Source organism: Cavia porcellus, unplaced genomic scaffold, assembly GCF_034190915.1.
Source record: "Cavia porcellus strain 051 isolate PalLab524CR breed Dunkin Hartley unplaced genomic scaffold, mCavPor4.1 scaffold_6, whole genome shotgun sequence".
In the NCBI taxonomy this organism is placed as follows: domain Eukaryota; kingdom Metazoa; phylum Chordata; class Mammalia; order Rodentia; family Caviidae; genus Cavia; species Cavia porcellus.
Genome location: NW_026947489.1, coordinates 29133487 through 29159637, shown reverse-complemented (window position 1 = coordinate 29159637; position 26151 = coordinate 29133487). Strand labels below are relative to the sequence as shown.

At 40.3% G+C, this 26151-nt stretch overlaps 1 protein-coding gene across 1 annotated transcript in view; it reads left to right on the top strand.

The window, feature by feature from the left end:
- The window catches only part of Chp1 (calcineurin like EF-hand protein 1), a 42112-nt gene extending 16206 nt beyond the window's left edge, over window positions 1-25906 (top strand). The window contains exons 3-7 of the mRNA XM_003475704.5: window positions 7552-7632; window positions 11286-11413; window positions 17410-17471; window positions 23854-23976; window positions 24106-25906. Coding sequence (XP_003475752.1) covers window positions 7552-7632; window positions 11286-11413; window positions 17410-17471; window positions 23854-23976; window positions 24106-24159 — 448 coding nt within the window. The 3' untranslated portion in view covers window positions 24160-25906. The remainder of the gene's footprint in view (window positions 1-7551; window positions 7633-11285; window positions 11414-17409; window positions 17472-23853; window positions 23977-24105) is intronic.
- Window positions 25907-26151: the final 245 nt, after the last annotated feature.

Sequence of the window (26151 nt, the reverse complement as noted above, 5' to 3'; positions counted from 1 at the left end):
CCAGCAGTGCAGGAGAGTTCCTTTTTCCCCACAGCCTCTCCAGCATTTGTTGTCGGTTTTCTTGATCCTGGCCATTCTTTCAGGAGTGAGATGGTATCTCAGTGTGGTTTTAATTTGCATTTCTCTAATGACCAATGATGATGAGCATTTTTTCATGTATTTATTTGCCATTTGCATTTCTTCATCTGAGAATTGCGTATTCATCTCAGATGCCCATTTTTGGATTGGATCTTTGAATTTTGGAGGTCTGAGTTTCTTTAATTCTTTATATGTTTTAGACAAGAGGCCCTTGTCTGAGAGAGAGTTCACTAAAATCTTTTCCCAGTTTGTGGGTTTTCTTTTCACTATGCTGGAGATTTGCATTCCTCATTTCTTTATAGTGATTATCCCCAGTGAGAACATAAAGGAGGATCTGCAGAAGGCCTTAGGTGTAAGGCCTCATAGTGCTCTCAGAGAATCATTGTAATGTATGTTCTATAAAGCAATAAGAGAGATTTAAAATGTTGAAGGAGAGACCAGCAGCAAAATACAGCTTCTCCTGAATTCGGAATTGACTCTTGGAAAACAACAACATAGTGAAATGAGAAAGAAATAAATCTCTACAATGGAATATTACTCAGATAAAAAAGAGAAAAAAGAAATAAATCTCTGGGAATCAAGAGAGGCAACAGGAGGCAGGTACACACCTGTAATTCCAGCACTCAGGAGATTAAGCCAGGAAGATTGCCATGAATTCAGGAACATTCTGGGCTACATACTGAGCTTAGGACTAGCCTAAGCTGTAGAGCCAGAGCTGTCTCAAAAGGAAAGGGAAGGGCAAAACCAAGCCCATAGGAAAACTAGAAACTATGGAAAAATTGGGGAAACTGAACAGAATGTAGAGAAGAGAATGAAGCAGTAGGAACACTGACCCTGGCTCTGGGGAGGAGGACATGTCTGTTAACACATGACTATCAAAGAATAATGGTTCATCAACAAAACCCATCTTCCATTTTCTCCTTTTAATTAGGCCCAGTGAGACTTCTGATCTCTGGCTAGGCACCCCTAGCCTGAAGCAAGTTATAAGAAGATGGACCTTTAGCCCCCTGTACGCCTTAAGAATAAAGATTAAAGTCTGGGGAAGGGGAATGAGATAAGACAAAAAGAAATAAACATAGGTAGAAAGGAGACAAAGACAATTTTATATATGTATATATATGTATATTTTTTAAATTGTACTCTTAAGAAGACCGCAACAGACTTACTCAAGCATATCCATGTCAGCATTGTGTGGTTAAATTATGCTTCCTTCCTTCCAGACCTGTTACACCCAGAATCCTTAAGGCTACTCTAAGTCCATAAGTTAGCTAGTTGAGGAAGTAAAGAGCAAAAACCTGATCTTAAAGAAACGTGTTGAGAATTCAAAGAATGCTTGAGTTCTGATATTGAGTTCCTCAGGATAGCCTACCCTGTGTCCTGCACAGTGTACTTTTGTCATATTTCTCTTTTACTTGGCCCAAATGCTCTGCAGAGCCAATTTCTTTCTCATTCTTCGCTTTTACATTTTCACATTTTGCTACTGCTTTTAAAAATAAAAAACAAAAACAAAGAATGCTTAAATGACCCATCTTTTTTTTTTTTAACCTTTTTTTTTTTTTTTTTTTTTTTGGCTTTTTTTCATTTTTATCGGTACCAGGGATCGAACTCACAACTGTCTGTTTGCAAGGCAGGTACTTATGCCACTGAGCTAAATCCCCAGCCCCAAATGACCCATCTTAAAAACAAAAAAGGGCCTGTACCTGTAAAATGGGCCATTATTCTTCTGAGAGGTGGGCCATCTCTCCCACAGGTTTCTATCCCCTCAAGAGAACTTTTAAGTGTTCCTGGGTCCAGAACAAAATACACTCATCTTGAGGACCTACACTAATTCTTTGAGTGTGTACTTTTAAAGTTCTATCTAACAAATCCCTCAATTTCTCTTGAAAAAAGAGAGCAATGTATTTCTTGGTCTATTAATAGACATATTTAAAATGAAAGAAAGGGGCCAGGGATTTAGTTCAGTGTACGCATACAGTGTACTTTATTTAGATGCCATTGTCGTTGGTTTTGGTATCTCTTTTATAGGTTCCTGCACCAGTGGGAAGTAACTTCTTCTCTTTTTTTGTACTGGGGATTAAAACCAGAGCCCTTTTTTATTTTATATTTTGGGGTAGGATCTCACTAAGTTGCCCAGGCTAGGCTCAAACTTGAGACACTACTGCTTTAGCCTCCCAAAGTGCTGGGATTACAGGAATGTGATATTATGCCTAGCTGGCCTATTCTTTTCTTGTTTTGTTTTAGGTGGACAGGACTTAGGATTTACTGATGGGCATGAGTAAAGAGGTGGCAGCGCCATGCAACTTTCAGGAGTACAGGGCTTGATATGAGCAGAAAAATGACAGATTCCAAAAATTTTAAAAAGCACTTTATTAGCTGAGCTCAGCAGCAACACTGTCCTTCACAGAAAGCAGCCAGGGAAGTGCACACAGCAAGGGGCTGCAGGGAGTTACAAAGCAGCAAACCGCAAGGCAGGGGTCAGGGTCTTAGGATCAGTTTGTCCCCATAAAAGGTAATTTGATTTAGCTTTACAGGAACCAGGGAGGCAAGGAGGAGTTACATGGTAGGTAAACTGGCAATTACACAAGTTTTTCAGGAAGACAACAAGTTATAATAAGTACAGCTCATGCTGGGTTTTTGAGCTTATAACAGGGCTCACCACTTGTCCAGGAGACATGGTTAGGTTTGCATAGATTTGACCCCACAGCTATCTGATGTGAGCCTCTTCTGGAACACCATGATTCGTCCACATTAAACCCCGTAAATCCTCCTCCAAGCTTTGTGGCTTCTGGTGGACAGAGAACTTGAACCTGGCTCTGTGTAGGTTCTTAATTACATGCTGTCTGATCTGCAGCTTAAGGTACATGGTCATGAATTGGTCATGACTTGACCCTGGCCAAGTGCCCTAGGGACAGCATGACATCAGCCACATGAACTTCCACTGGAAAGAGTTGTCTCCAAAGTCCCAAAAACAATCTGTACAAGCAACAGGCACTGTTCACTGTGGATGAAGCTGCTGTTAGCAGTCATTGACCCTGAGGCCCCTGGAGTCCATTCTTTAAAAGGTCCTTTAATTAATTACTTGTAAGTGCTGCTTTCCTTACATGTTGGCTGACTGTGTGGTGCCTCACTGTGATTCTGCAGAATGACTCAGCTCTGCTCAGTCACTGCAGAGAGCAAAAAGAGGGAGAGGACTTCCATAGTGAAGGAGATGAATGTAGAGGGATGGAAAATGAGGATGTGATAGTGCCGGCTTGGGATCCCAGACAGCCTGAACAACTTACCAAGCCTTGTCACAAAATATTTTAAAAATCTGGTGCCAAGCACAGTGGCACATGCTTGTAAATCCTAGTACTCTGGGAGGCTGATGGAGGAGGATTGTAAGTTTGAACCCAATCTGGGCAGTTTAGACACTGAGCAAGATCCTGACTCAGAAAAAAAACAAAAGGGCTGGGAATTTCGTTCACAGTGCAAAGGCCCTGGGTTCATACCTGAGAGCTGGAGAGGAGAAGAGGGAGTCCTGGTGCTGTATTTATTTCAGTCAGTGATGTATCATTTGGCTAACATGTGTGAGCCCCTGAGTTCAATCCCAGGGGGCCACGTCTACCTATCAGCATTCTCTCAAGGTCTGTTTTTTCAGAGCATCCCTGTTCACTTGAATGTCTGGAAAACCATTTTTCACTTACAATGTCCTGCCTACAAAAAAATGCTGTTACACATGGTTATAATCTTAGACTTGCCTACTGTCAGTAGTTGAATTTTACAGCAGACCACTTTAAAGTGTTTTTTCCCTGTTGGAGGTATGATGGTTCACAAATTTGAGAAGCTAACAATTGTTTAACAGTTGAAAAACTATTCTTCTATTTAAATTTTGGTATTTTCAGTAGTATTTCCCTTGGTCTGGTGACTAGAACTGCATTGTATATACTACCTAAGACTAGAATTAAATAATATCAAAGGGCAGGGTTTAGGTCCTCAATTGAATTAATCAGAAATCGAAATCTGGATCCCATTATTGTGATAGTCAGGTCAGGTTTTTGCACCCACCACTTAATATGAGACGTGGTATTAAATTGTGTCTTTTCTCAGCCAAAGTTACTTAATCTTATTTGCCCTTGAACTGCAATAGGTAGCCATGAATTCAAATCAGCCTTAGTTATCATTTTTAAAAAATCCTTGGGCCAGGGCTGGGGATTTAGCTCAGTGGTTCAAGTGCTTGCCTGGTAAGCGTGAAGTCGTGAGTTTGATCTCTGGTACCAAGAATAAAAATTTAAAAATCTTTGGGCCAGCAGTCTAGCTCAGTGGCACAGCACCTACCTGGAAAGCATAGGGTCCTGAGTTTTGATTCCTGGTACCAAAAAAAAAAAATGTTAGTATTACATGTTGATAGTACATAAACATATTACGGTCATTGTGGAGATTGCACATCTTAATTCTTATTACATCTGCCTTCCCTTCATCCTCCCTCAGCCTTGGGCATCATTTAAAAGAGTATTGTTTCTTTCATTCTTTTTTTTTTTTTTTAAACCAGGGGTCAAACTCCCAACCATGTGCTTGCCAGGCAGGCACTTAATGCTGCTGAGGTAAATCCTGGGAGAGTATTGTTTCTTAACCTCTGTCAAAGAACAGGAGGTATATTTTGGTGATAATTTAGATTTTGCATTACAGAAAAATTATGTAAAAACTGAGTACATTTTGTACAATAAATTTAGAAATCTCAGCAATATTCATTGTCTTTTATTAATGTACTAAACAATCCAGTTATCCTTCAGTTTACCCATTGTTATAAAATTATTACTCTCAATGTCTAGAAGATTAAATCTAAAGCCTGTGCCTTCCAAGGCTTTTTGCTCAATCTGGGAGGTCAGTTTCTACCTGGCACCAGATGTCGTGAAGAGCTGGTTAAATTAAGCACTGTGTAAACATTAAGCCACCAGAAGAAAAAAGTGTGCAGACTTCTGGATGAAACAGGCGTGTTTTATGATCTTCCATCTGGGTTGGGGTTCTGCAAGCAAAGGGGAAATAAAGGGTCTCGCACACTAACGGTCAGCAAAATGGCTGCCACCCGGCCAGCCTAAACAAGTAGGCTTTATTGAGATAAAGAACAAAGAAACTCAAATTGTGCATGCTCAGATTATATAACTTGTTTACTTCTTGACCTTACAGGACCTCATGTTTTTACCTTGGGGTGGGGATGATGTTTCAAGGCCTGCACTTTTCCCATAACATTGTTGACCGGATGTGTCCGGGACAAAATGGAGTCAGTATGGCCTCTCTACCTCCATCTTCATTAACTTTTGGTATTTTTTGTCTTCTGTTAGTAAACTTTTTGGAGGGAGAAATCAGAGTTATTCAAGTTTACGTTTTTTCTTTTTCTATGGAATTAAGTTTCAAATGTACAGAACATTTGTGCAGGAATCATACAAAGAACTTTCATGTACCTGATACACAGATTGTCCAGTTATTAACATTTTGTCACATGCTTCCAAGTATATTTCCTGTAGCAAGGACATTTTCAGATCAAAATCAAAAAATTTGAATGCAGCATTGTTGTGTAATAGTCCATGTTCAATATGATTCATCTTTCATTCTTTGCTATCATCCTCTAATGTGTTTTATGGCAATTTTTTCCTAGTCCAAGATCATACAAGATAACTGTTGTTAGTTACCTCTGATGTGAAACACTCTTATGCCTTTCTTTTTGTCTCTTTGGTGCTGGGGATAAACCCAGGGTCTCACACATCCTAGGCAAGCATTCTACATTCCTATCCCTTTTGTTTATTTATTACAATTATGCAATTAAAGATATACAGCTGGTGTGATGGTAGTGTTTTTGAAGACCATACCATGAACTAGTGGCAGTGATGCACACCTGTAATCCCCGCTATCCAAATGCTCAGACAGAGCCTCGTAGGTCCGTGGCCAGCCCACACAACTTACTGAGACCCTGCCTCAAAATAAAAAAGCGCAGGGGTCCAGCCCAGTAGTAGAGCACTTAGCCTCTATAAGGTCCTAACATGTTACACTTTCTTTTCATTTTTTGGCTGAGGTGTGAACCCAGAGTTTCACACACACTAGGTAAGTGCTCTCCCACTGAGCTATATCCCCAGATAGGTTTTTAGACTGCTTTGTATCCTTGACACACAGCATCAACCAAAGAATTTTTTCAAAAATTACCTAGTGGTGGACCAGAGATATATTTCAGTGGTACAGTTCCTGCATGGCAGCACAAGGTCTGGAGTTTGATTCCCGGTACCAAAAGAGAAAATCGGGTCTGGGGATTTAGCTCAGTGGCGTAAGCACCTGCCTTGCAAGCAGGCAGTCATGAGTTCAATTCCTGGTACCGGAAAAAAGAAAAAAAAAAAAAGGAAATTACCTATAGGCCTGGGGTTGTAATTCAGGCAGCATACTCACTTAGCATGCTCAAGGCCCTAGGTTGAGTCTCTGGTGTGCAGACAAAACAAACAAAAGTCTGGTTTTTGTTTTTTTGTTTTTTTTTTTTCTCTTGTGATGCTGGGGATTGAATCTTGGGCCTTGAACATGCTTAGAAAAGTATGCAACCCCAGCCCTATTGAATATCTTTGATAAAACAACTTCCTTTCACAGAATTTAATATGGAGAAGACATGATTTTTTAGAAAGAGCATGTTCAAACTTAACACTTGGATCACATTTCTGCCACACAGTAGTTGTGGCAAGGCCAAGTTACATCATCTCACTGACTCAGTTTCTTTGGCTCTGAAAGGATGGAGGACAAAGCACTGGCATGAATGAAGAGAGGAAGTATTGTGTGGGAGTAGAGCAGCACAGAGTACAACACCACCCATTCCAGAAGGGAGCCTTCCCAGTCTCCATTGAGGATTAAGGAGTTGGTAGAAGGGAATGGCTAAAACCTGAAAATAAGGAAATATTTGGTGATAACACCAATCTCTTAGGTCAGATAATCACCCAAGAACTTTGTAGGAAACTACATTCCAATACTTTTTGTTTTGAGATAGTCCAGATAAGTTACTCAATTGTCCAAGCTGTCTCATGCTTTCCCTGTCTCAGCCTCCCAAAGTACTGAGATTATAGATGTGTACCACCATACCCAGCTTTGAAATCTTAAAGATGTGGTATTTGGTATCTCATTAGCTATTTGATTTCCACACTTAATAACTAAGTATAAAATGGTAATGTTCAAGGAATCATTTACTAAGGGATAGCTTAGTGTTTGTGTGTCTTTTGGCTTATTGAGGTAACCTGTGTGCTGAATCACTGGAATGCAGCATAATCAAATTTGGCTTCTTCCATCCCTGAGTTGGTACAAGACACTCTTGGCAGCTAATGAAGTGCTATTCTTTGCTATTACTTGGTATAATTGCCACAGAAGTAAATTCCATGAAATGATATTTTTGCTAGGTTGCTCCCTGTTTCAGACTAAAGAAATTCATGGTAAAGGCCAGCAGTCTCTAACTAGAAGTGATTGTCTTGGCAGCCGGGAAGACTTCCAGAGAATTCCAGAGCTTGCCATCAACCCACTGGGGGACCGGATCATTAATGCCTTCTTTCCAGAGGGGTGAGTTGGGGTACTAGTTTGACCTCCATCCTTTGGCTGTTTCAGCCCAAATTCATTGCTAATCTGGAATAAAGATATTGGTTGGATTATTTCAGACCTCCTCTCCATCATTATTATAAGAGACATCTCTAATTTGTCATATCTAGATTATCTCTTTTTTTGTACTCTTCTCCCTGTTGTTTGGTTTGGGTTGGGGTTTTTTGTTTTTGAGACCTTGCTATATATGTCAGGCTGGCTTTGAACTCCCTATGTAGCCCAGACTGGCCTTGAACTTGGCAATTCTCCTGCTTCAGCCTCCTAAGTGCTAGAATTATAGATGTATGCTACCATACTCAGCTCTTCCTCCATTTTAAGCTTCAGTATCTATATAATATAAGTATATCTTCAAAATTCTGTCTTTAATATCAGTTTACCTTTGGCATATAAGAACTTTAAAAAAACATATTTGGAAATAATTTCAAATTTGCAGAGAAATTGAAAAAAGCGTTTACATTTTATCATTATATTACTTTATCATTTAAAAATTGAAATCAATGTTTAAATTATATATACAGCATGTATGAAGTCAGATTAAGTTTGTTTTCAGTGCTTACAGCTCCTTAGGACTAGAGGCTATGCAGTTGAACAGTGTAGTTCCACCTCTGCTAGCCACCCCTCCCCACTTCTCTGCTCCCCACTCTCACCACACACTTTCCTGTCTTCTTTTGTCTGTCTCTCTCTCTGTGCACATGTGTATACATGAGTATATACACATATATTCTCACATACTTTTTCTGTGTGTGTTCACATAATTGTATTCCTGAACCATGAATTTGTCAGTAAGGTACATAGTCATGGCCACGACTCTTGACTCTTGACCTCTGAACACTCTGGCCTGTGTTAGCTAAGTAGGGATAGTCTTTTATACAGCGATAGTACACTTTCCAGTTTCAGGATGTTTGTTTTCATAGTACTGGGGATGGAACCTAGGGTCTCATTTCATGCTAGGCCAATGCTCTACCAATGAGCTATATCTCCTAGTTCTACACTTCTATAAGCTTAACATTGATAAAATATTTCTGTATTACTCTTATATTTATTTATCATCTAGTATCCTGATCTGTTTTTCTCTCTAGTCAGACTTATGATCTGTTATTTATACTCCATCAACTCACCTAGTGATCCTCTTCTTAGTGCTTACCCCTCCAATGTAAGATCTAGTCTGGGTCATCTGTCCCATCTTTTTAACCTCCTTTAATTTGGAACATTTCAAAGCTTTAATTTTACTTATATGATATTTACTAAAAATACATTTCCTTTCCACTCAGCACACCTACTTTTTAAAGTACAGTAGTGTAGATTGTTCCTTAACTTGGCTTTGTCTAGTGTAGCACTAGACTTTGTGGGGGCAGTGCTAGGGATTGAACCCAGGGTCTTATGTGTTCTAAGCAAAATGTTCTACCACTGAACTGCATCTTCAACCCACCTTCCCTTCCCTTCTTTTCCCTTTTCTTTTCATTTCTTTTCGCAACAGAGTCTTACTGCTCAGGATAGCCTCCAGTTTACAATACTCCTACCTCAGTCTTCCAGTAGCTGGGTTATAGACATGTGCCACTATGCCTGGTTTATAGCTAGACCTCTGATGTGCTTTGCTTCCTAGCACACTATCTTTAGAGTACTGAGTAAATAATTTAGTAAGCTTATCATATGGTCTATTTTTTTTTCTTCTTGGTCTTTTTTGAGGCAGGATTATATGGTTCAGGCTGGCCTTGAATTCACTTTATAGCAGAGGCCAGCTTTCAAGTCCTGCTTTAGCCTCTCAAGTGCTGAGATTACCCTGCACACCAGCACTTAGTTTTTATAAAGACTAATGTCTGTTCTTTTCAAATTCATGTTGAGCCATACTCACCTCATTCCTCTCTCATTTTCCCTAAACTGCCTGGATCACTTTAGGTGTGGTTTCTGTGCTAAATTCTTCCATTCTTCTGTTTCCTCATCTCATACCTGCAGAACATTCACTCCTGTTCAGACATAATGCTCACAGGCACACTTTGTTCCCAGACCTTTTACAGTGGGCAGTAAACCCAGAGAATCACTTTGCCAAGTTGTTTTTTTGTTGTTGTTGTTTATTTGTTTGTTTTTTTCCTACATTTCCTAGTCACCCTGGTTACTTGAAGAAGCAGCCCAGGAAAAGCTGATACACTTTTTACCTGCCATCCACTCCCCCAGTCTCTGCAAGGAGCCTAAGTGGGGTGCCCATGAGGAAGCAGCAGGCAGAACTGCCTGGGGGTGGAGGGGCACTCTGGACAGCCTTGTGCCTCTGCTTCTTGCTTCACTAATCAGACTACTGGCCCCTGGGCTTTCATTTCTAGTCTTACATGGGGATCATTTTTCTTTTGTTCTTTTAAGTTTGGGATTTGATAATAAACCATTTTAATTACCTCCTTGACATTTAGAGATGTTATGGTAAGTCATCTGTGTATTCATTAACCTTTTTTATCCTGGCATCTGACTCAAATCTTACTCCATATTACTAGATTCCTCAGGTCTTACCTTTTTTGACCAGGTACTGTTTCATTAGTCATAGAACAGCTATCTGGAAGAACTAAAGGTCATTCTTCTAAGTACAGTATAGTAAGCTCATAAGCTGGCTTCTGAACTGTGCCAGTGGAAGGTCAGAATTGTGTGTCTACCTGACACATAAGAGACCTAGACACCTTGTCTTTTCAGAAGGATGGGCAAAGACCAGAACTTTTTTTGAAGTAATTACAGGAATCAGATCACCTTTTTGTTCCGTGACTGTTTTAGATAAATAATTTATTAATGGATAAAGAAAGAATGTCACATGGGCATTCTTCTTTTTTTTTAGCCAAGAATTGTACTCTGGACCTTGTGCTTGCTGGGCCCACACTTACACCACTGAGCTATGTCCCCAGCCCTCTTTCTTTAATATTAAAGAACATTCTTTTTGCTTTTTGAGTTAGGGCCTTGCTAACTAGTTCAGGCTGGCCTTGCTCTCAAACTCACAGTGAGCCTCATGTCTCAGCCTCCAAGTCCTGGGATTACAGGTATACATCACCATGGCCAGTTTAAGGCATTCATTTGTTCAAAAAAAATTTTTTTTTGAGACAGGGTTTCTCTATGTTAGGCTCGCCTTGAACTCATTTTCTAGCAGTCTGACCATGAATTTGAGGGAATCCACCTGCCTCAGCCTCCTGAGTGCTGAGATCACAGGCAGATGATTTGTTCAGATTTTAGAATTATTTCTCTTAGGGTTGTGGATTAGCCTGCGGTACAATAAAAAGACTTTTTTCTAGTCAGGCATGGTGGTGCACGCCTGTAACCCAGCACTCAGGAAGCTAAAGCAGAAGGATTGCGAAGAGTTAAAGGCCAGCCTGGACTGTGTAATGAGTTAGGCCAGCCTAACCTACATAGTGAGGCCCTGTCTATAAATAAATAAATAAATAAAAGTTTTAAGAGTTCAAGAGACAAAATTACCTATACAAAATATTTGTAATTACCCAGAAAGCAAAGAAAAAGTAATGAAAGGAAGTGTATTCATATTTGACTTGGATGTAGCTCTGGGTTCTATCCCCAGTACCACAGGAAAAAATAATAATAATAAGCCCCACCCTGATTGACACAGTTTTCTGTTTTTAATATTTTCTGACCAGAGAGGACCAGGTAAATTTCCGTGGATTCATGAGAACTTTGGCTCATTTCCGACCCATTGAGGATAATGAAAAGAGCAAAGATGTGAACGGACCAGAACCACTCAACAGCAGAAGCAACAAACTACACTGTAAGGAGCTGGAGTCACCTGGTTTAAAATACTTGCTTTTCATTATCTTATAAATCATGTATTTCACAACATTTGCACAAGCAGAGTATGTAAGTGCTCAGACCCTGGGGTTATACTGGCTGAGTTTGAATCCCAGCTGTACCACTTTTTGGCTACAGAATTTTGGGTACATTACTTAAGATCTCTATCTTCAGTTTCCTTTTCTGAAAAGTGATTTATTAAGGGATTCTATAGGAGATTATCATAAAGATTAAATGAGGTTTTATTGGTTGGTTGGTTGGTTTTTTGTTTTTGGGGGGGTGGTTATCAGAAATCTTAACTCAGGCCCTCACGCTTGCCAGGCAGGCACTGCCACTGTGCTGTATCCCTGGTCTGTTTTTTGTTTTGTTTTTTTGAGACAGTCTCACTACTTTACAACTCAGGCTGGCCTTAAACTCATAATGATCCTTCTGCCTCAGCCTCCCAGGTACTGAGTGAGTTAGAGGCATGAGCCACCATACCTGGCAGATTAAAAATACAAAAAGTATGCTAAGTGCTTCAAATAGTACCTTATATAAAATAATTACTCAACGAGTATCACCTGCTTTTTTCTTTTGTTGTTCTCACTATGTAGTTTAACCTGGCCCTGAACTCACTTTACAGCCTGGGCTGGCCCTGAACTCTTAGCCGTCTTTCTGCCTCCGCCTTCCAAGTGCAAGGATTACAGGCATGTGTGTCACTACACCCAAACACCTGCTATTATTATTATAATTTGTTGTGTGCCTGATGAATCCCACAGACTATTTTAAGTACTAAAGTGATAGTAGCAAAGAAGGTCCTATCCCCATCCCTAACGGATATCCATACTGGGAGTCCTCTATTTGTCTCAGAATTTGTTTGCTTGGGATGTTACTAAGTAGGGCCAGACAGCGGGCTTAGTGTGGCACTGAATTGTTGGCCACATGCCACTTGCCTCCTGTATCTAGATACCAAATAAATTTCACTTGTACCCTGATAGTTTATGTGATATTGCCTGGTTCCTTCTAACACTTTTCCAGGAAGTTGAAATTGAATTTCTCTTCTCTTTCAACACAAGTTGAACGTGATGTTCTATGAAACTGATTAGGCCCAAGCCTCTGTTACAAGCATGCATAGTAACACAAAGATTTTGAAGCCAAAGAATAAATGCAGCCCCTCAAGTTTCCTTGATTATTTAAAGAAAACTAAAAGATTTTACACAGTGAATTTTACACAGTAAAAATACAAATAAAGTAACAGAATATAATGCTAAGACTTAGTTTTAGGCTGTGGCCCCAGATCTTCCCAGGTGTAGAATTTTTTTTTTTTTCGTACCAGAGATCAAACTCAGGACCTACTACTTGCCAGACAGGTGCTTATGCCACTGAGCTATATCCCTCATCCCCAGGTGTAGAAATTTAAGTTCACTCCCCATGTCATAATGTTAAGTATTGAGTTCAAGAAGTACTGAAGTAAACATTATTATTTAAGACAAGGTTTTTTTTTTTTTTTATTGGTACGGGGGATCAAACTCATGACCTGCCTGCTTGAAAGGCAGGTGCTTATGCCACTGAGCTAAATCTCCAGCCCCAAAGATGTTTTTAAGTAAAAATAATATAATATTGTTCATTCTTACCATAAGATCGTTGCTTTAAGAAGAGCAGAAAACGTAAGTACAAACAAAACTGAGTATAAAAGAAAAAGGCAGTGTATTCTCAATTTTTTTGGATTCTTCATGTTTCCTAATGAATTCCAATTTCTTGTTTCAAGTCTTAACTACTATTTGAAGCCAAGTGTAGAGACACATGTCTGAGGTTCCAGCACTTGGAAAGCCAAGGCAAGAGGACACTTTAAGTTCAAGACCAACTTAAGGGGCTGGGGATCAATACTATCACTTCAGAATTGAAAATTTCAGCTACAACGCAAAATCACAGAAAAGGATATATGCTTTAGCATTTTATTTTACTTTACAGCACATTCACTTGCGAGTGTTTTGATGTAGCACCACACAGTGTTTTGACTAATGTAAGTCAGTCAAAGGTATGTGTGACTCTTGTCCAGAGCACATGTACATGCATAATCTTAGGTTTCTAGCTCGCGTCTTTTCCAGTGTTGGGGAGCAAACTCCAGACTTTGGTCATGGCAGGTAAATACTCTATACAGAGCTATAACCTCTTAGCTGTGATTCATAGGAAAATACTGCTTGTGTTTCTTGTCTTTCTTTTTCAGTGCTGAGGTTCTAGTGATCAAACCCAGGCCCTTGTGCCCATACTAAGTATCTGTTTTACTACTGAGCTACACCCCCAGGCCCTTCCTTTATTTTTCTACAGTTATCAAGTTTACTTTAGCAATAGGTTTAATCCAGTTACTTAACTTTGAATCTTCCAAAATCAGTCTGATTTCCATAGACAATAGTTTTTTCATATTCTTGCTTCATTTATTTCAAATGATACAGTTTTTATTAAATGTGCAAATTGCAAAAAGTTTCAGGACAGTGATACATCTGGCTATTGGATGGACAAAATTAGTAAGTGGCATAAATACTTGAAATCCTTTAACAAACTATTAAAATAACTTTGATAACCAGGTGTGGTGGCACATGCCTACAATCCCAGATCTGGGGAAGGCTGAGCCAAGAGGATCACCATGAATTCGAGGCTAGCCTGAACTACAATACATAATGAGACCCTGGCTCAAAACAAACAAAATTTTAATGTATGTGCCTATTCATTATATATGAAATAATGAGATGTGACATTAGGTCAAAGAACTACATTGATTTTTTTTTTTTTTTCATTTTTGGGTGGCATGGGATTTGAGACAGGGTTTCAATATGTACCAGGCTGGCCTTGAACTCCTAGTGATCCTCCTACTTCAGCCTCCCAAGTGCTGGTATTACACGTGTGCACCACCATGCCAGTTACTATATGGATTTTGAAACAATAATAAACACAAATGATAAATTGAGATGCCAGCAATAGCTACCATGTGAAATAAACATGTCTCTTTTATATTGGTGGTGTCAGAATCACCAATATACTGTACCAAACATTGCTGTTCACTGTGGTTTATTGCCAAATTTATGAAATGAAGGAAATACCAATTTCAGTAGAGATTTTGAGAAAAAGTCTATTTTCTGTTCCATATTCATGTTCTCCTACCAGGTCCTTTCTGTTCCTGAACAAAGAGTTACTCCTTTATTTCTAAGGGAGCTCTACCTATACACTGAATTTTTTTTTTTTTTAAATACACTGATTTCTTTAAAAATCTTTCTTCTGGTCAGGCACCTGTAATTCTGGCTACTCAGGAGGCTGAGGCAGAAGAACTGCTTGAACCCAGGAACTCAAGACCAGCCCAGGAAATATGACTCATCTCAAAAAAAGTTATTTTTCCTGTTGACTTGAAATAGCCCCATGATCTCCATTGCATAAATTTTCTACCTGACAGACTTTCATGTATTTGAAGATAAATCTCTGTCCTGAACTTTTTTCTAGCTTTATGCCAGTTCTTTCAAAATCTTCCTGGCGGGTGGGGAAGAGAAGTTTCTTCATACAGAATTTCAGATTTATGAATTGAAAAAGTTGTGGAGATTGTTTTCCCAACAATATGAACATACTTGCTTGTATTTTATTATGAGTTTAAAAATGATTAAGATGGAATTGTTTGTTTTTCCATTAGAGATTAGGCTCAGAGACTTGGTGTTGAGCTATCAGCCCTTTTTGGATTTTGAGACAATAATTTGGTTGATTGTTTTTGTTTTTGTTTTGAGACAGAGTCCCACTGTGTAGTTCAGGCTGGCCTTGAACTCACTATTGATGATTTCAGTTCCCTTAGACTTAAAATTGCTGCTTGCTTTTTTTTTTTTTTTTTTTTTTTTGAAACTATGTATCAACCATGTTTTTAGCTTTCTTAGGAGAGGTATGTGTTGTATTGGGGTTCAAACCACAGAGCCACATCCCCTACCTTTTATAAAATTTATTTTATAAAGCAAGAGGATTGCTGTGAGTTCATGAACAGCCTGAATCACATGGTTAAGACCCTGTCTCAAAAATACCAAACCAAACCAGAAAAACCATAACCCAAAAAAGAATAACAGAGCCAGGGATATAGGTCAGTGGCATAGCACCTGCCTGCCAAGCATGAGGTCATGAGCTCCATTCCTGATACCAAAAAAAAAAGAGTGACAAAGTCATTTTAATCTCTAAACTTTTTTAGTATTATGACCCTGAAAACTTACACATTTATTTATTTTTTTAACACCAAGTACATTTATTTAAAAAAGAAAATTGTGAAATACCCTCATATCTTTCCTTAAGAAATTAGAAATAAAAGACAAAATAAAGCCAAAAACAAATAGAAGAAAATAAAGATCAGAAAATACAGTCCCTTATCAAAATGCCATCATCTTTTTTTCTTTTTCTTTTTTTTTTTGGTACTGGGGATCGAACTCATGACTGTACACTTGCTACACAGGTGTTTATGCTGCCGAGAAAAATCCACAGCCCATCATCATTTCTCATAAATAAATTAACATTTTGATTCTTACATTTCTGTAGAAATACAAAAGACTCAAAATAGTCTAAACAACTCTGATAAAGGAAAAAAATTAGAGTTCCAACCCTTCCCAATCCCGTGACTTATCACAGTTATATCAATCATGACAAAATAGCATTGATAACAGGATAGACAAACTTCCAAGGTACCAAGATGAAGTCCCAAAATAGATACCTACATAACAGACAAATGATTTCTAGCAAAGATACAAAAGCAGTTAAGTGGAGAAAAGATTGTACCTTCAATAAATGCACTGCAACAACTGGATATCCACAGGCAGAAAACCCAAACCTTATTTCACATCAAAAATAAAGACATCCAAAAGTCAACACGAAATGCCTCACAGTGGGTTAAAGCAAAGGCAGATGTCACCTGAGTCGGTTCTCTGGCTGAGGTCATTCTCTAGGAGAAGGTGTAGAAGGCAAGGCAGAACTGACAGAGTTGTTCAGTGAAGGGAAGCATTGAATTTGCTTCTGAACAGGCCATGTGGATGATAAAGGAGGTCATTATGCTTGGGGTTTTTTGTTTTTTGGTATGGGAGATCAAACTCATGACCTTGTACTTGCCAGGCAGGTGCTTATGCTGCTGAGCTAAATCCCTGGCTTTTTTTTTAAAGCTATCTTAACTTTTTTTATATACATGAGCATACACATGTTTTTTTCTTTCAGCTTCACACCAGTGAAACAATACGATGTTTACACAATTTACCCATTTAAAAACTAGTAGCTAAGATGGCTGTGGTGGCACATCCTTGCCTGTTATTCGAGCATTCTGGGAGGCTGAGGTAGGAGGATCTCAAGTTCATGCCACTTAGCAACTTCCCAACACCTTGTCTCAAAAAATAAAAAAGGGCTGGAGATGTAGTTTTCAGAGTATCTTAGAGTTCTATATTCAGTGCTAAGGAAAAAAAGAAGAAAGCATTTCAGCTAATTAAGTTGAAAGAAAATTTTTAGAAAAGTCTCTCTTAGCTATTTTTGTGCTATGTAATTCTGCTACATACTTTACAGAGAGTAGAGTTTCCTAATTTTTAAAACAATTATTCCAAATATTTACTTCAGCTTTAAGTGACATCACCCTAGAATGAGATGGTGTCTTGCTGTGTAGCTTAGTCTGGACTTTTTGGTAGGGTGTTTTTTGTTTTGTTTTGTTTTCATTTTTTTGAGTTAGATTCTCACTGTGTAGTTCAGGCTGGCTTTGAACTCATAGCCATCCTCCTCCCTCAGCTCCTGAGTGCTGGAATTACAGGCATAGTAATTATCACCATGCCTGGCATAGTCTCCATCTCTTAGATGTTACAGTGTCTTTAAAAGCCCTATGAGTCATGGCAGTTGTCTTAGAAAACCTGTTAGCTGGCTATCAGTGCTCTATATGGTGTCTGTCCTTTAGTTCGTTGAGAAGGGGACAAACACTACAAGGGTTCACTAACTCTAATTTTTCCCTACCAGTTGCCTTCCGGCTGTATGATTTGGATAAAGATGACAAGATCTCCCGTGACGAACTGTTACAGGTATGTGGGAGCACTCTGGGGAGACTTGTTTTGGGGGCTTATTTTTGTGGGCAGGAATTGTTCTTTCTCTCACCAAGCATTTATTTAACACCTACTGTGTTCAGGTCCTATCCTGGATAAAAGGCAGAGCATACTTACCTCCTGGGAAAACTTGGAAAGGCTCATTGAGTCATCCCAAATGTCTCCACAGTATAAAAGCGGACTAACAGATGAAATGTGTGATGTGGGTTTACATTACAACAGGTGTCTTAACTGTTTGGCTTGCCTGGGCAAGGTCAAGGGAATTATCTTGGACCACCTATAAAATACATAATGCAGTTAAGGTATATAAGTAAAGTATGTAATGTATATAAGTAACAAAAACTTCTTTTTGTATTCATTCATTTATAGTTATTTTTATTTGTAGCACAAGAGATTAAATCTCAGACCTTTGGGGGCTGGGGATTTAGATCAGTGGCATAAGTGCCTGCCTTGCAAGCAGGCAGTCATGAGTTCAATCCCCGGTACCGATAAAAACGAAAAAGATTAAAAAAAAAAAAAAAAAAACTCAGACCTTTGGACTGAGCTACATACATCCCCAGCCCTTTTTTATTTTGAACCAGGATCTCCAAGTTGCCCAAGCTAGACTAGAACTCGCTGTCCTGCCTCAGCCTCTCAGAGTACTGGGATAATAAGTGTGCAGCCCTACACCCCACTATGTCAAAAAATTATTGACCTAATTTTAGTCTTCATATGTCTTACCCTTGAAAATAGTTATTCAAGCCAGGCATGGTGGCACATACCTATAATCCCAGAATTTTGAGAGGCTGAGGCAGGCCTCAGTCACAGAGTGAGCTCAAGGCCAACCTGAACTGCATAGCAGGACCCTGTCTCAAAAAATCAAAAAAGAAAGAAAGAGAAGAAAAGAAAAGAAAATAGTTCTCAGACGTCTGTGTTGCCAACAAGTTCAGGCTCTTCCAAGGCAATTTAGTGACATAGGGAGACCCTGTCTTAAAATTTAAAGAAACAGCTACTCCAGTGAAAAGGGTTTACAATATATAAGGTTTGCTGTGCATGGGCTCTTGAGGTCTGGAGAGGAGAGGGCAGTCGCTCTGCAATGCACATTTTTATCCTCTGGCCCAGCTTTGGTTGCTAAGAAGATGGTGTGGGTGTGGAGGACTGACTTAGTCTCTATCATGAGGATAAGGGAGGCCCACAAGCAGGAGTGGGAGAGACTGTGTGACATGGTGCCAATCAATGGCACCTCAGTGTTCTAGTCCAGAATGACTGGGGAAAATATGCCCCTAGGCTATTGAGATGCCAAATTACTAGTTCTATCCAAACACAAAGAAGATAGGAATATTTTGCCAAAGTGAGAGAAAGAACGAAGTCTGTGTTTCTAGATGCTGCAGTTTCTAAAGCATTTGGTAATTTCTAGTTCTTAGTGTCTCAGTGGATATTGAAAAGTGTGGGCAAGTTTGTCCTAAGAACAGATCATGTTTTACTTTGTTTTGTTTTTTAAATTTTCTTTATTTTAAGGAGAATAAAACTCAACAGTACAAAACAAAATAAAGCCAATCAAAACACAGCAGTGGAGCCAGATATTTAGCTCAGTAGTGTAAGTGCCCACCTGGCAAGTATGAGGTCAAGGGTTCAATCCCCATTACCGAAACAAAAACAAAGCAGTAAAAGTGGCACATAGCTTAAAAATAGGACACTAGGTCATCAACAATGGCCTCCATAATATATCTTGTTATCTTCACAATAGTCCATTTCCTTAGACAAAGTAATGTTAAATAAAACAAACAGATCAACACAGAACATTGAGTAAAACAAAAAATCAGAACAAAACACAGAATAATACTGGATTTCTAAAACAAGGCAGAAGGAAACACCCCGTATTTGCTGTATTGCACACTGTCCTCCTCCTAATAATTGCTATCTTAGTTACTTTTAACTCATCACTGAGACAAAATACCTGGTGACCAAAGTTGGGAAAGGAAAGGTTTATTTCTTAACAGTTTTTGGAGGTTTCAGTCCATACTCAGTTGGTTCCAAGGCAGGGTGACATGGCGGGGCTGCAGTTCATGGCGGCTGCAAACAGCAAGTCAGAAACTGCCAAGAGAGAGACACACCTTCTTCCTGCCATTAAATCACAGCCTATATGGGTGGCTAGTGTAGTACTCACACCCCCAATCCAAGCACTAGACAATGAACCAATCACAAATGCATAATGCAAATGCATGAGGCCTGGAGGCCACCATCATAAACCATGACAGTTGCTTAGACTACTGGCCTTAGTCCTGCAAAGTCCATCGAACAATACTAATATTTAGTTATTTTTGTACCTTAGTTGCTATCAACTCAGCCTGTCCTCCCAAACGGCCGGGTGCTGGTAGGGGTGATTGATTCTCAGCCTGTGTGCTGATTAGTTGGCACACAGGAAAAACAGTCTGTCTTCTCTCTTCCTAGACCCCATTTGATTCGCACAGCTTATGGGAAAATCAAACTAGCTTCTTGATGTGCTCTTCCCAGACCCAGCATGGCCTCTGCCGACTCAGGGAACAGCGGACTAGCTTCTTTTTTCCTAGGCCCCACATGGTCTGCACAGTTTGCAGGAAAGGCAATCTGGCTTCCTGTTTTGTGTTTTTGAGACAGGATCTTGTGGTGTGTTTCAGGGTGGCCTTGAACTCAGTATGTAGTCCAAGCTGGCCTTAAACTTGCAACAATCCTCCTGCCTCAGCCTCCCGAGTGTTGAGACTACAGGTGTGTGCCACCATGCCCAGCAGTTCGTGTTTTCTTAATATGATTCTTATAAAATATCCTGGTTGGACTTTTGGAAGGTTGATTTTCTTTTTGGGGTGCTGTTATGTATCATTTATACTTCAATAAATGTATTGCTCTAGCCATAGTGCCACATGTCTGTAATACCAGCACTCAGGAGTTTGAGGCAGAAGGATCATTGCGAGTTCGAGACCAGCTTGTGCTACAAAGTGAGCTCAAGGCCAACCTGAACTGCATAGCAAGATCCTGTGTCAATAAAAGACCAAAAAAAAAAAAAAGATAGTCCCTAACTCATTTTATAAGACTAGTATAACCATAATATGAAAACCTTATAAAGATACTACAAGGAAAAAAACCAACTTCTCTTATTTAAAAGCTGCCCGGCAAGCTCAAGGTTATGAGTTATGAGTTCAATCCCTGGTACCAAAAAAATAAATAAAACAAAAGCTGGGTTCTATGGCACATGCCTATAATCCCTTGTTACACAAGAGGCAGGAAGATCATGAGTTTGAGGCCAGCCTGCACAATTTAGTGACATTAGTGATAACCTATCTCCAAAAAAAAATTTTTTTTTTAATTTTTTGGTGCCAGGAATTGAACTCATGACCTCACGATTACAAAGCAGGCACTTATGTTGCTGAGCTAAATCCCTGGCTTTTTTTGTATTTTTTGAGACAACATCTCACTATGTCGCCCAATCTGACCTCAAACTCAGTGATCTCCTGCCTCAGCCCCCTGAGTGCTGGGATTATGCACCCCCACAGCTGGCCTGTGTCAAAAATTTAAAAAACTGACAACATAGCTCAGTGGGTAGAACATCCCTGAGTTTGTTAACCAGTACCTCCCCCTGCCAAATAAAAGATCATAAGAGAAAACATTGCTGAGCATGGTGGTACACATCTGTAATCCTACACTTGGGAAGCTGAGGCAGGAGTATTGCCAAAAATTTGAGGCCAGCCTGGGCAACCTAGCAAGACCCTGTCTCAAAATAAATAAATAAATAAATAAATAAAGGAAGGAAGGAAGGCATTGATTATAGTAACACATAAAATAAGGAAAAAATACTGGTCTTGTCCACTGAAAAAAGTATTTCTTTTTTTTTTTTTTTTTTTTGGTCTTTTTCCTTTTTATCAGTACCAGGGATCGAACAACTCACGACTGCCTGCTTGCAAGGCAGGCGCTTATGCTGCTGAGCTAAATCCCCAGCCCCGAAAAAAGTATTTCTTAAAAAAAAAAAAAAAAGTATTTCTTAATTTTTAGAAACTCTTATAAAACCAGAAATGGAACTTTTCTTAAATTGACAATAAGTATGTACGAAAACCCTCACCAAGCCAGGTATAATCATGCACGCCTATAATCCCAGCACTTGGGCGGCTGAGACAGGAGGATCACTATAAGTTCAGGGACAACCTGGGCCACACAGTGAGTTCCAGTCCATCCTGTACTTCATAACAAGACCCTGTCTCAAAAAAACAAAACAAAACGGAAAGCTGCTCACCAACCAGGCACAGTGGGGTGGCATAGGCCTTTAGTATCAGCACTCAAGAGGCTGAGTTCCCTTGAGGCTGAGCTCCCTTCTTGCTAACAGCTTTCCCAATGGAACAGTGACTAACAGGATGAACAGAGGAGCACCAGGCTGGGAATGGAGACCTATACTGCTCCTGCCCTGGGACTTGGCTCACACCCAATCCTGGGTCCTCAAGTCATTAATAGACCAGATGCAGTGATGTTTAAGATGCACCACAACTATCCCACGCTTGCTGCTTGCCATACAACCTGTATATACATAACCCAGTTCTGAGGTTCTAAAAATAAAATACTTAGAAAATAATGGGACTGAAACCTGAAGAGACTGCAGTGTAAGGATGGATTCATCTGATCAGTCAGGGAAGACAGTGGCTTAGCCCAAGTGGTCTTTGTTAGATCTTCCCTTTTTTATTGATCTTTCAGTTGCACATTTTGTACCTAAAATATACAAGCTCAGCTTTCAAAAGCTAGTTTGTAGCTGAGTATGGTGACATGTACAAATTAATAGCAACTACGTGGGAGGCTGAGACAAGGAGATCACAAGTCCAGGAGCTGGAGGCCAGCCTGGGCGGCATAGTGAGACCTCCATCTTAAAAAACAAAACAGAGGACTAGGAATACGATGCAGCATTTGCCTAGTGTGCACAGGCCCTGAGGTCAAACCCCAGGACTACTTTTTTTTTTTTTTTTTTTTTTTTTTGTCTTTTTCCTTTTTATCGGTACCGGGGATTGAATTCACAACCGCCTGCTTGCAAGGCAGGCGCTTATGCTGCTGAGCTAAACCTCCAGCCCCATCCAAGACTACTTTTAAAAATAAAGCTGGCCAAGTTCCTAGTTATCCTGCACCACTTCCTGAGACCTCATCTTGAAATAACATTTTTTTAAAAGGACTAGGGATGTGGAGCTGGCGATTTAGCTCAGTGGCATAAGCATCTGCCTTGCAAGCAGGCAGTGAGTTCAATCCTTGGTACCGATATAAAGTTGAAAAAAAAAAAAAGGTTCAATTCCAGTGGTGAAAACCAAAAAGACTTGTGAATGAGGTTCTTTGTTGTGTTTGTTTGATACATTTAGTGAAATAGTGTTAAATTCTCTTTACTCAGGGGCTGGGGATTTAGCTCAGCGGCATAAGCACCTGCCTTGCAAGCACGTGGTTATGAGTTCGATCCCTGGTACCCATAAAAAGTTAAAAAAAAAAAAAAATTTCACTTTACTCAATTCTGAAAGTCCTTTAAACATGCTTATTATTAGCCAGGTGTGGTGGCTCATGCCTATAATCCCAGCACTCAGGAGGCTGAGGTAGAAGGATTGTTGCGAGTCTGAGCCTGGGCTACAAAGTGAGTTCAAGGCCAGTCTGAACTGCATAGCGAGACCCCATCTCAAAAAAGACAAAAAAAAAAAAATGTGCTTATTATTGCTGGGCGTGGTGGCACATGCTTGTAATCCCAGCACTAGAGAGGCTGAAGAGGATCACAAGATGGAAGATTACTTGGGCTTTTCAGGCAATTTCAAGGCCAGCATGGGCTACACAGCAATATCCTGTCTCAAAGGAAAAAAAAAGTGCTTATTGATTTTCTAAGAGGAAGACTTGGCATGTACAGTAACCCTTAAAGAGTTAACCCTTTATGTTTCTTGGAGCATAGCCAGACTTCATGCACCTTCTCAAAAGGGGACTTAATTGGGACAAGATTCCAGAAAGTCCCATCAGTCCCAACTGAACTTGTTGAAGTAGAAGTCTGCATAGATTGTCTAGGGTGAACAGTAACTAAATAATACCCAGAATGGTACAGTAACTAAATAATACCCAGATGCCTCCTACAATCCAGGATGCTGCCAGATGCCATATCTGCATCCTGTGCAGGAAGAATGGGGGCCAGTAAATTGCAAAGGACTCTCCCTTAGTGAGGTTTTACCTTCCTGTTCAGTGACTTGGCTCACGTCACTGTCTAGAACAGTCTAGATGAGAAGAAGCTAGAGGCTAGCTGTTAAATGTAAGCGTGTTAGAGGAAAGGCAGTTGGGGCAGCTTTCACTATAGTCCTAGTAAAGTCCTTCTGGTTCTCAGGTTCCCAGCAATGCCTGACTCTTGGTCTTGTAGGTGCTACGCATGATGGTTGGCGTGAATATCTCAGATGAGCAGCTAGGCAGCATTGCAGACAGGACCATCCAGGAGGCTGACCAGGATGGGGACAGTGCCATATCCTTCACAGAGTTTGTTAAGGTCAGTTACCTCTTGCTTTGAAAAGTTAAATTATACTGCACAGGAAGGAGGAGAAGTTGTTATTTGGGAACATATTTGAGATGGTTTTGTTCTTCCTAACTGTAATTGGGTTTGGTTTTCTTACTCCAGGTTTTGGAGAAGGTGGATGTAGAACAGAAAATGAGCATCCGGTTTCTTCACTAAAGAACACAGACCAAACCATTCCTTAAGTATTTAAGAACTGGAACTTCAATAGTCCTCCTGTCCACCTGCCCCACCTTCACCCCATCGTGCCCTTTCTCCTGAAGTACCACTGCTGTTGCATGATGACCCCACACGTCTGCCCATCCAGACTCTCCTTGTGTATAAACCTGCCTTACCAAAGGGTACTTCCAGTATCTTTCTGCTCAGTAGCTATGTCTCTTTCCCTCTTCTGCTACGAAGCACCTCATGTCCATTCAGTCCGAGGAGGTGAAGAGTCAATTCCGGAGTGGGCCTGCAAAGCTTTTGCTGGGTGGAGGTGTAGCCATGCTGCCTTCCCTGCAGCAAGGTTCTGGCATTTTCCTGTGACCTTGTATGCATCCTTGGCTTTTCATTGCCTGTCACCTAGCCTGCTTATAGCCTCCTGGCTTTTTACTGAGCCTCACAATTCCCCCTGTTCTACCTGGCAGCCTACACTATTTCTGTTAAATCTCTTTCTGACTTGGCAGGACGGTTCAGTGGTCTGGTGGCTTTTATCTATCTTCCCTCTTAAATGGGTCTCTGGGACGCTGCCTTTCTAGGAGCTTTCAGGAACCAACACTTCTCTTGGAAGAATGTGATTGTTCATCAAAGGGCTTCTGGGTAGAAATGTCCTTGAAAGGTCACTTTGGTGGCTTGCCCAGGTCGCTCTACCTCTGGCTTTTGATTTTCAGCTTCTCTTGAGAGTGCTGTGCTATAAGTACTCAGAAAATAGTCATAGTCTGCAGATCTGCTTAGCTTTGGGTCACTGTCTTCACCAGAATGATGCAGATAGTTGCTGGGACTTCTTCATGGCTCTTTGAGCAAGGAAACCAGGAGCCCCTGCACCTCCTGCACCCACACCACAGCAAGGCATGTGCCTCAGTGTGACGACACCAGAAGGTTTCTGCCTTTGCATTTCCAAGTAGAGCGACTAGTGTCACAGAAGTGCCTAACTTACTTCAGTCCAAGAGAATTAAAGATTAGCTTCAGTGTCCTGAATTTCTGCACAGAATTCTTTATGAGTTTTCCATTTGGCAGTTACTAATGCAGAAGCCATAGTCAGCTCCTGCTACAGCCCAAAGCATTGAATGTATTGTCTTAGCTGCCTGGCTTCATGACCTCCCTAGCTCCTTTCTGGAGTACTGCTATCTATTTGGGAACAAGGGGTTTGGCACTAGTGGCAGTGAGGTCACTCAGTGAGCCAGAGCACCTTCCCTGCCAAAGCCAGCTTAGACCCCATTGCATCGGGCTGTTGCTGTCTTCTGTCTTGTGAGTCCCTTTGTCCATGTATCTGTCCTGGGCTGTCTTTCTGTGGTGTGGCTGGCTGCTTACTTGCTTGTTCTCTTGTTCTCCAAGATGTGCAGACAGTTCTTTAGGAAAAAAAACTGCTAAAAAAATAACAGTGCAAAGGGCTGGACAAAGGTGAGGAACAGGAACGGCCAGGTTGGATGGCATTAGTGTAAATGCATGAGAAATTCTTCATGAGGTATCAATCTGGCTTCATGATCAAAGTGAAGTAATAGAAGAATTATAGAAAAGGGAAGAACTGTCTGATAGTGACCTGTTAAGAGAGGAGTCAAGAGCTCCTTACTTTGCATATTTAAAGTTTCTAAGATTACGGCTTTTTCCCCTTTTGGCTATAGAGCAAACTGTTTTAATCCACAGTTGTGCCTTACTGTCCCATTAAATTGTATTGTTCAATCTGTCAATAAATACAGTTAAAACACAATGACTTAGGGGTTTTTTTTCTGTGTCTTTTACAAGAATTTGGTGTAACATGGTCTCCTTCAGGCTGAATTCATGAACAGTGTCTGCCCAGCTCAGGTTTGTGTCTCTGTACCATGCAGCGCAGGGGTCTCTGCTATTCCCAATTCACCTGGCGGCTCACAGTGTCTCTAAGGCTGAGTTTTGTAGCCTTCCTCACTTCTGCTCACTCCTGGTAAAATTTAACTTCTTTTCTTGACTTCCTGGGAC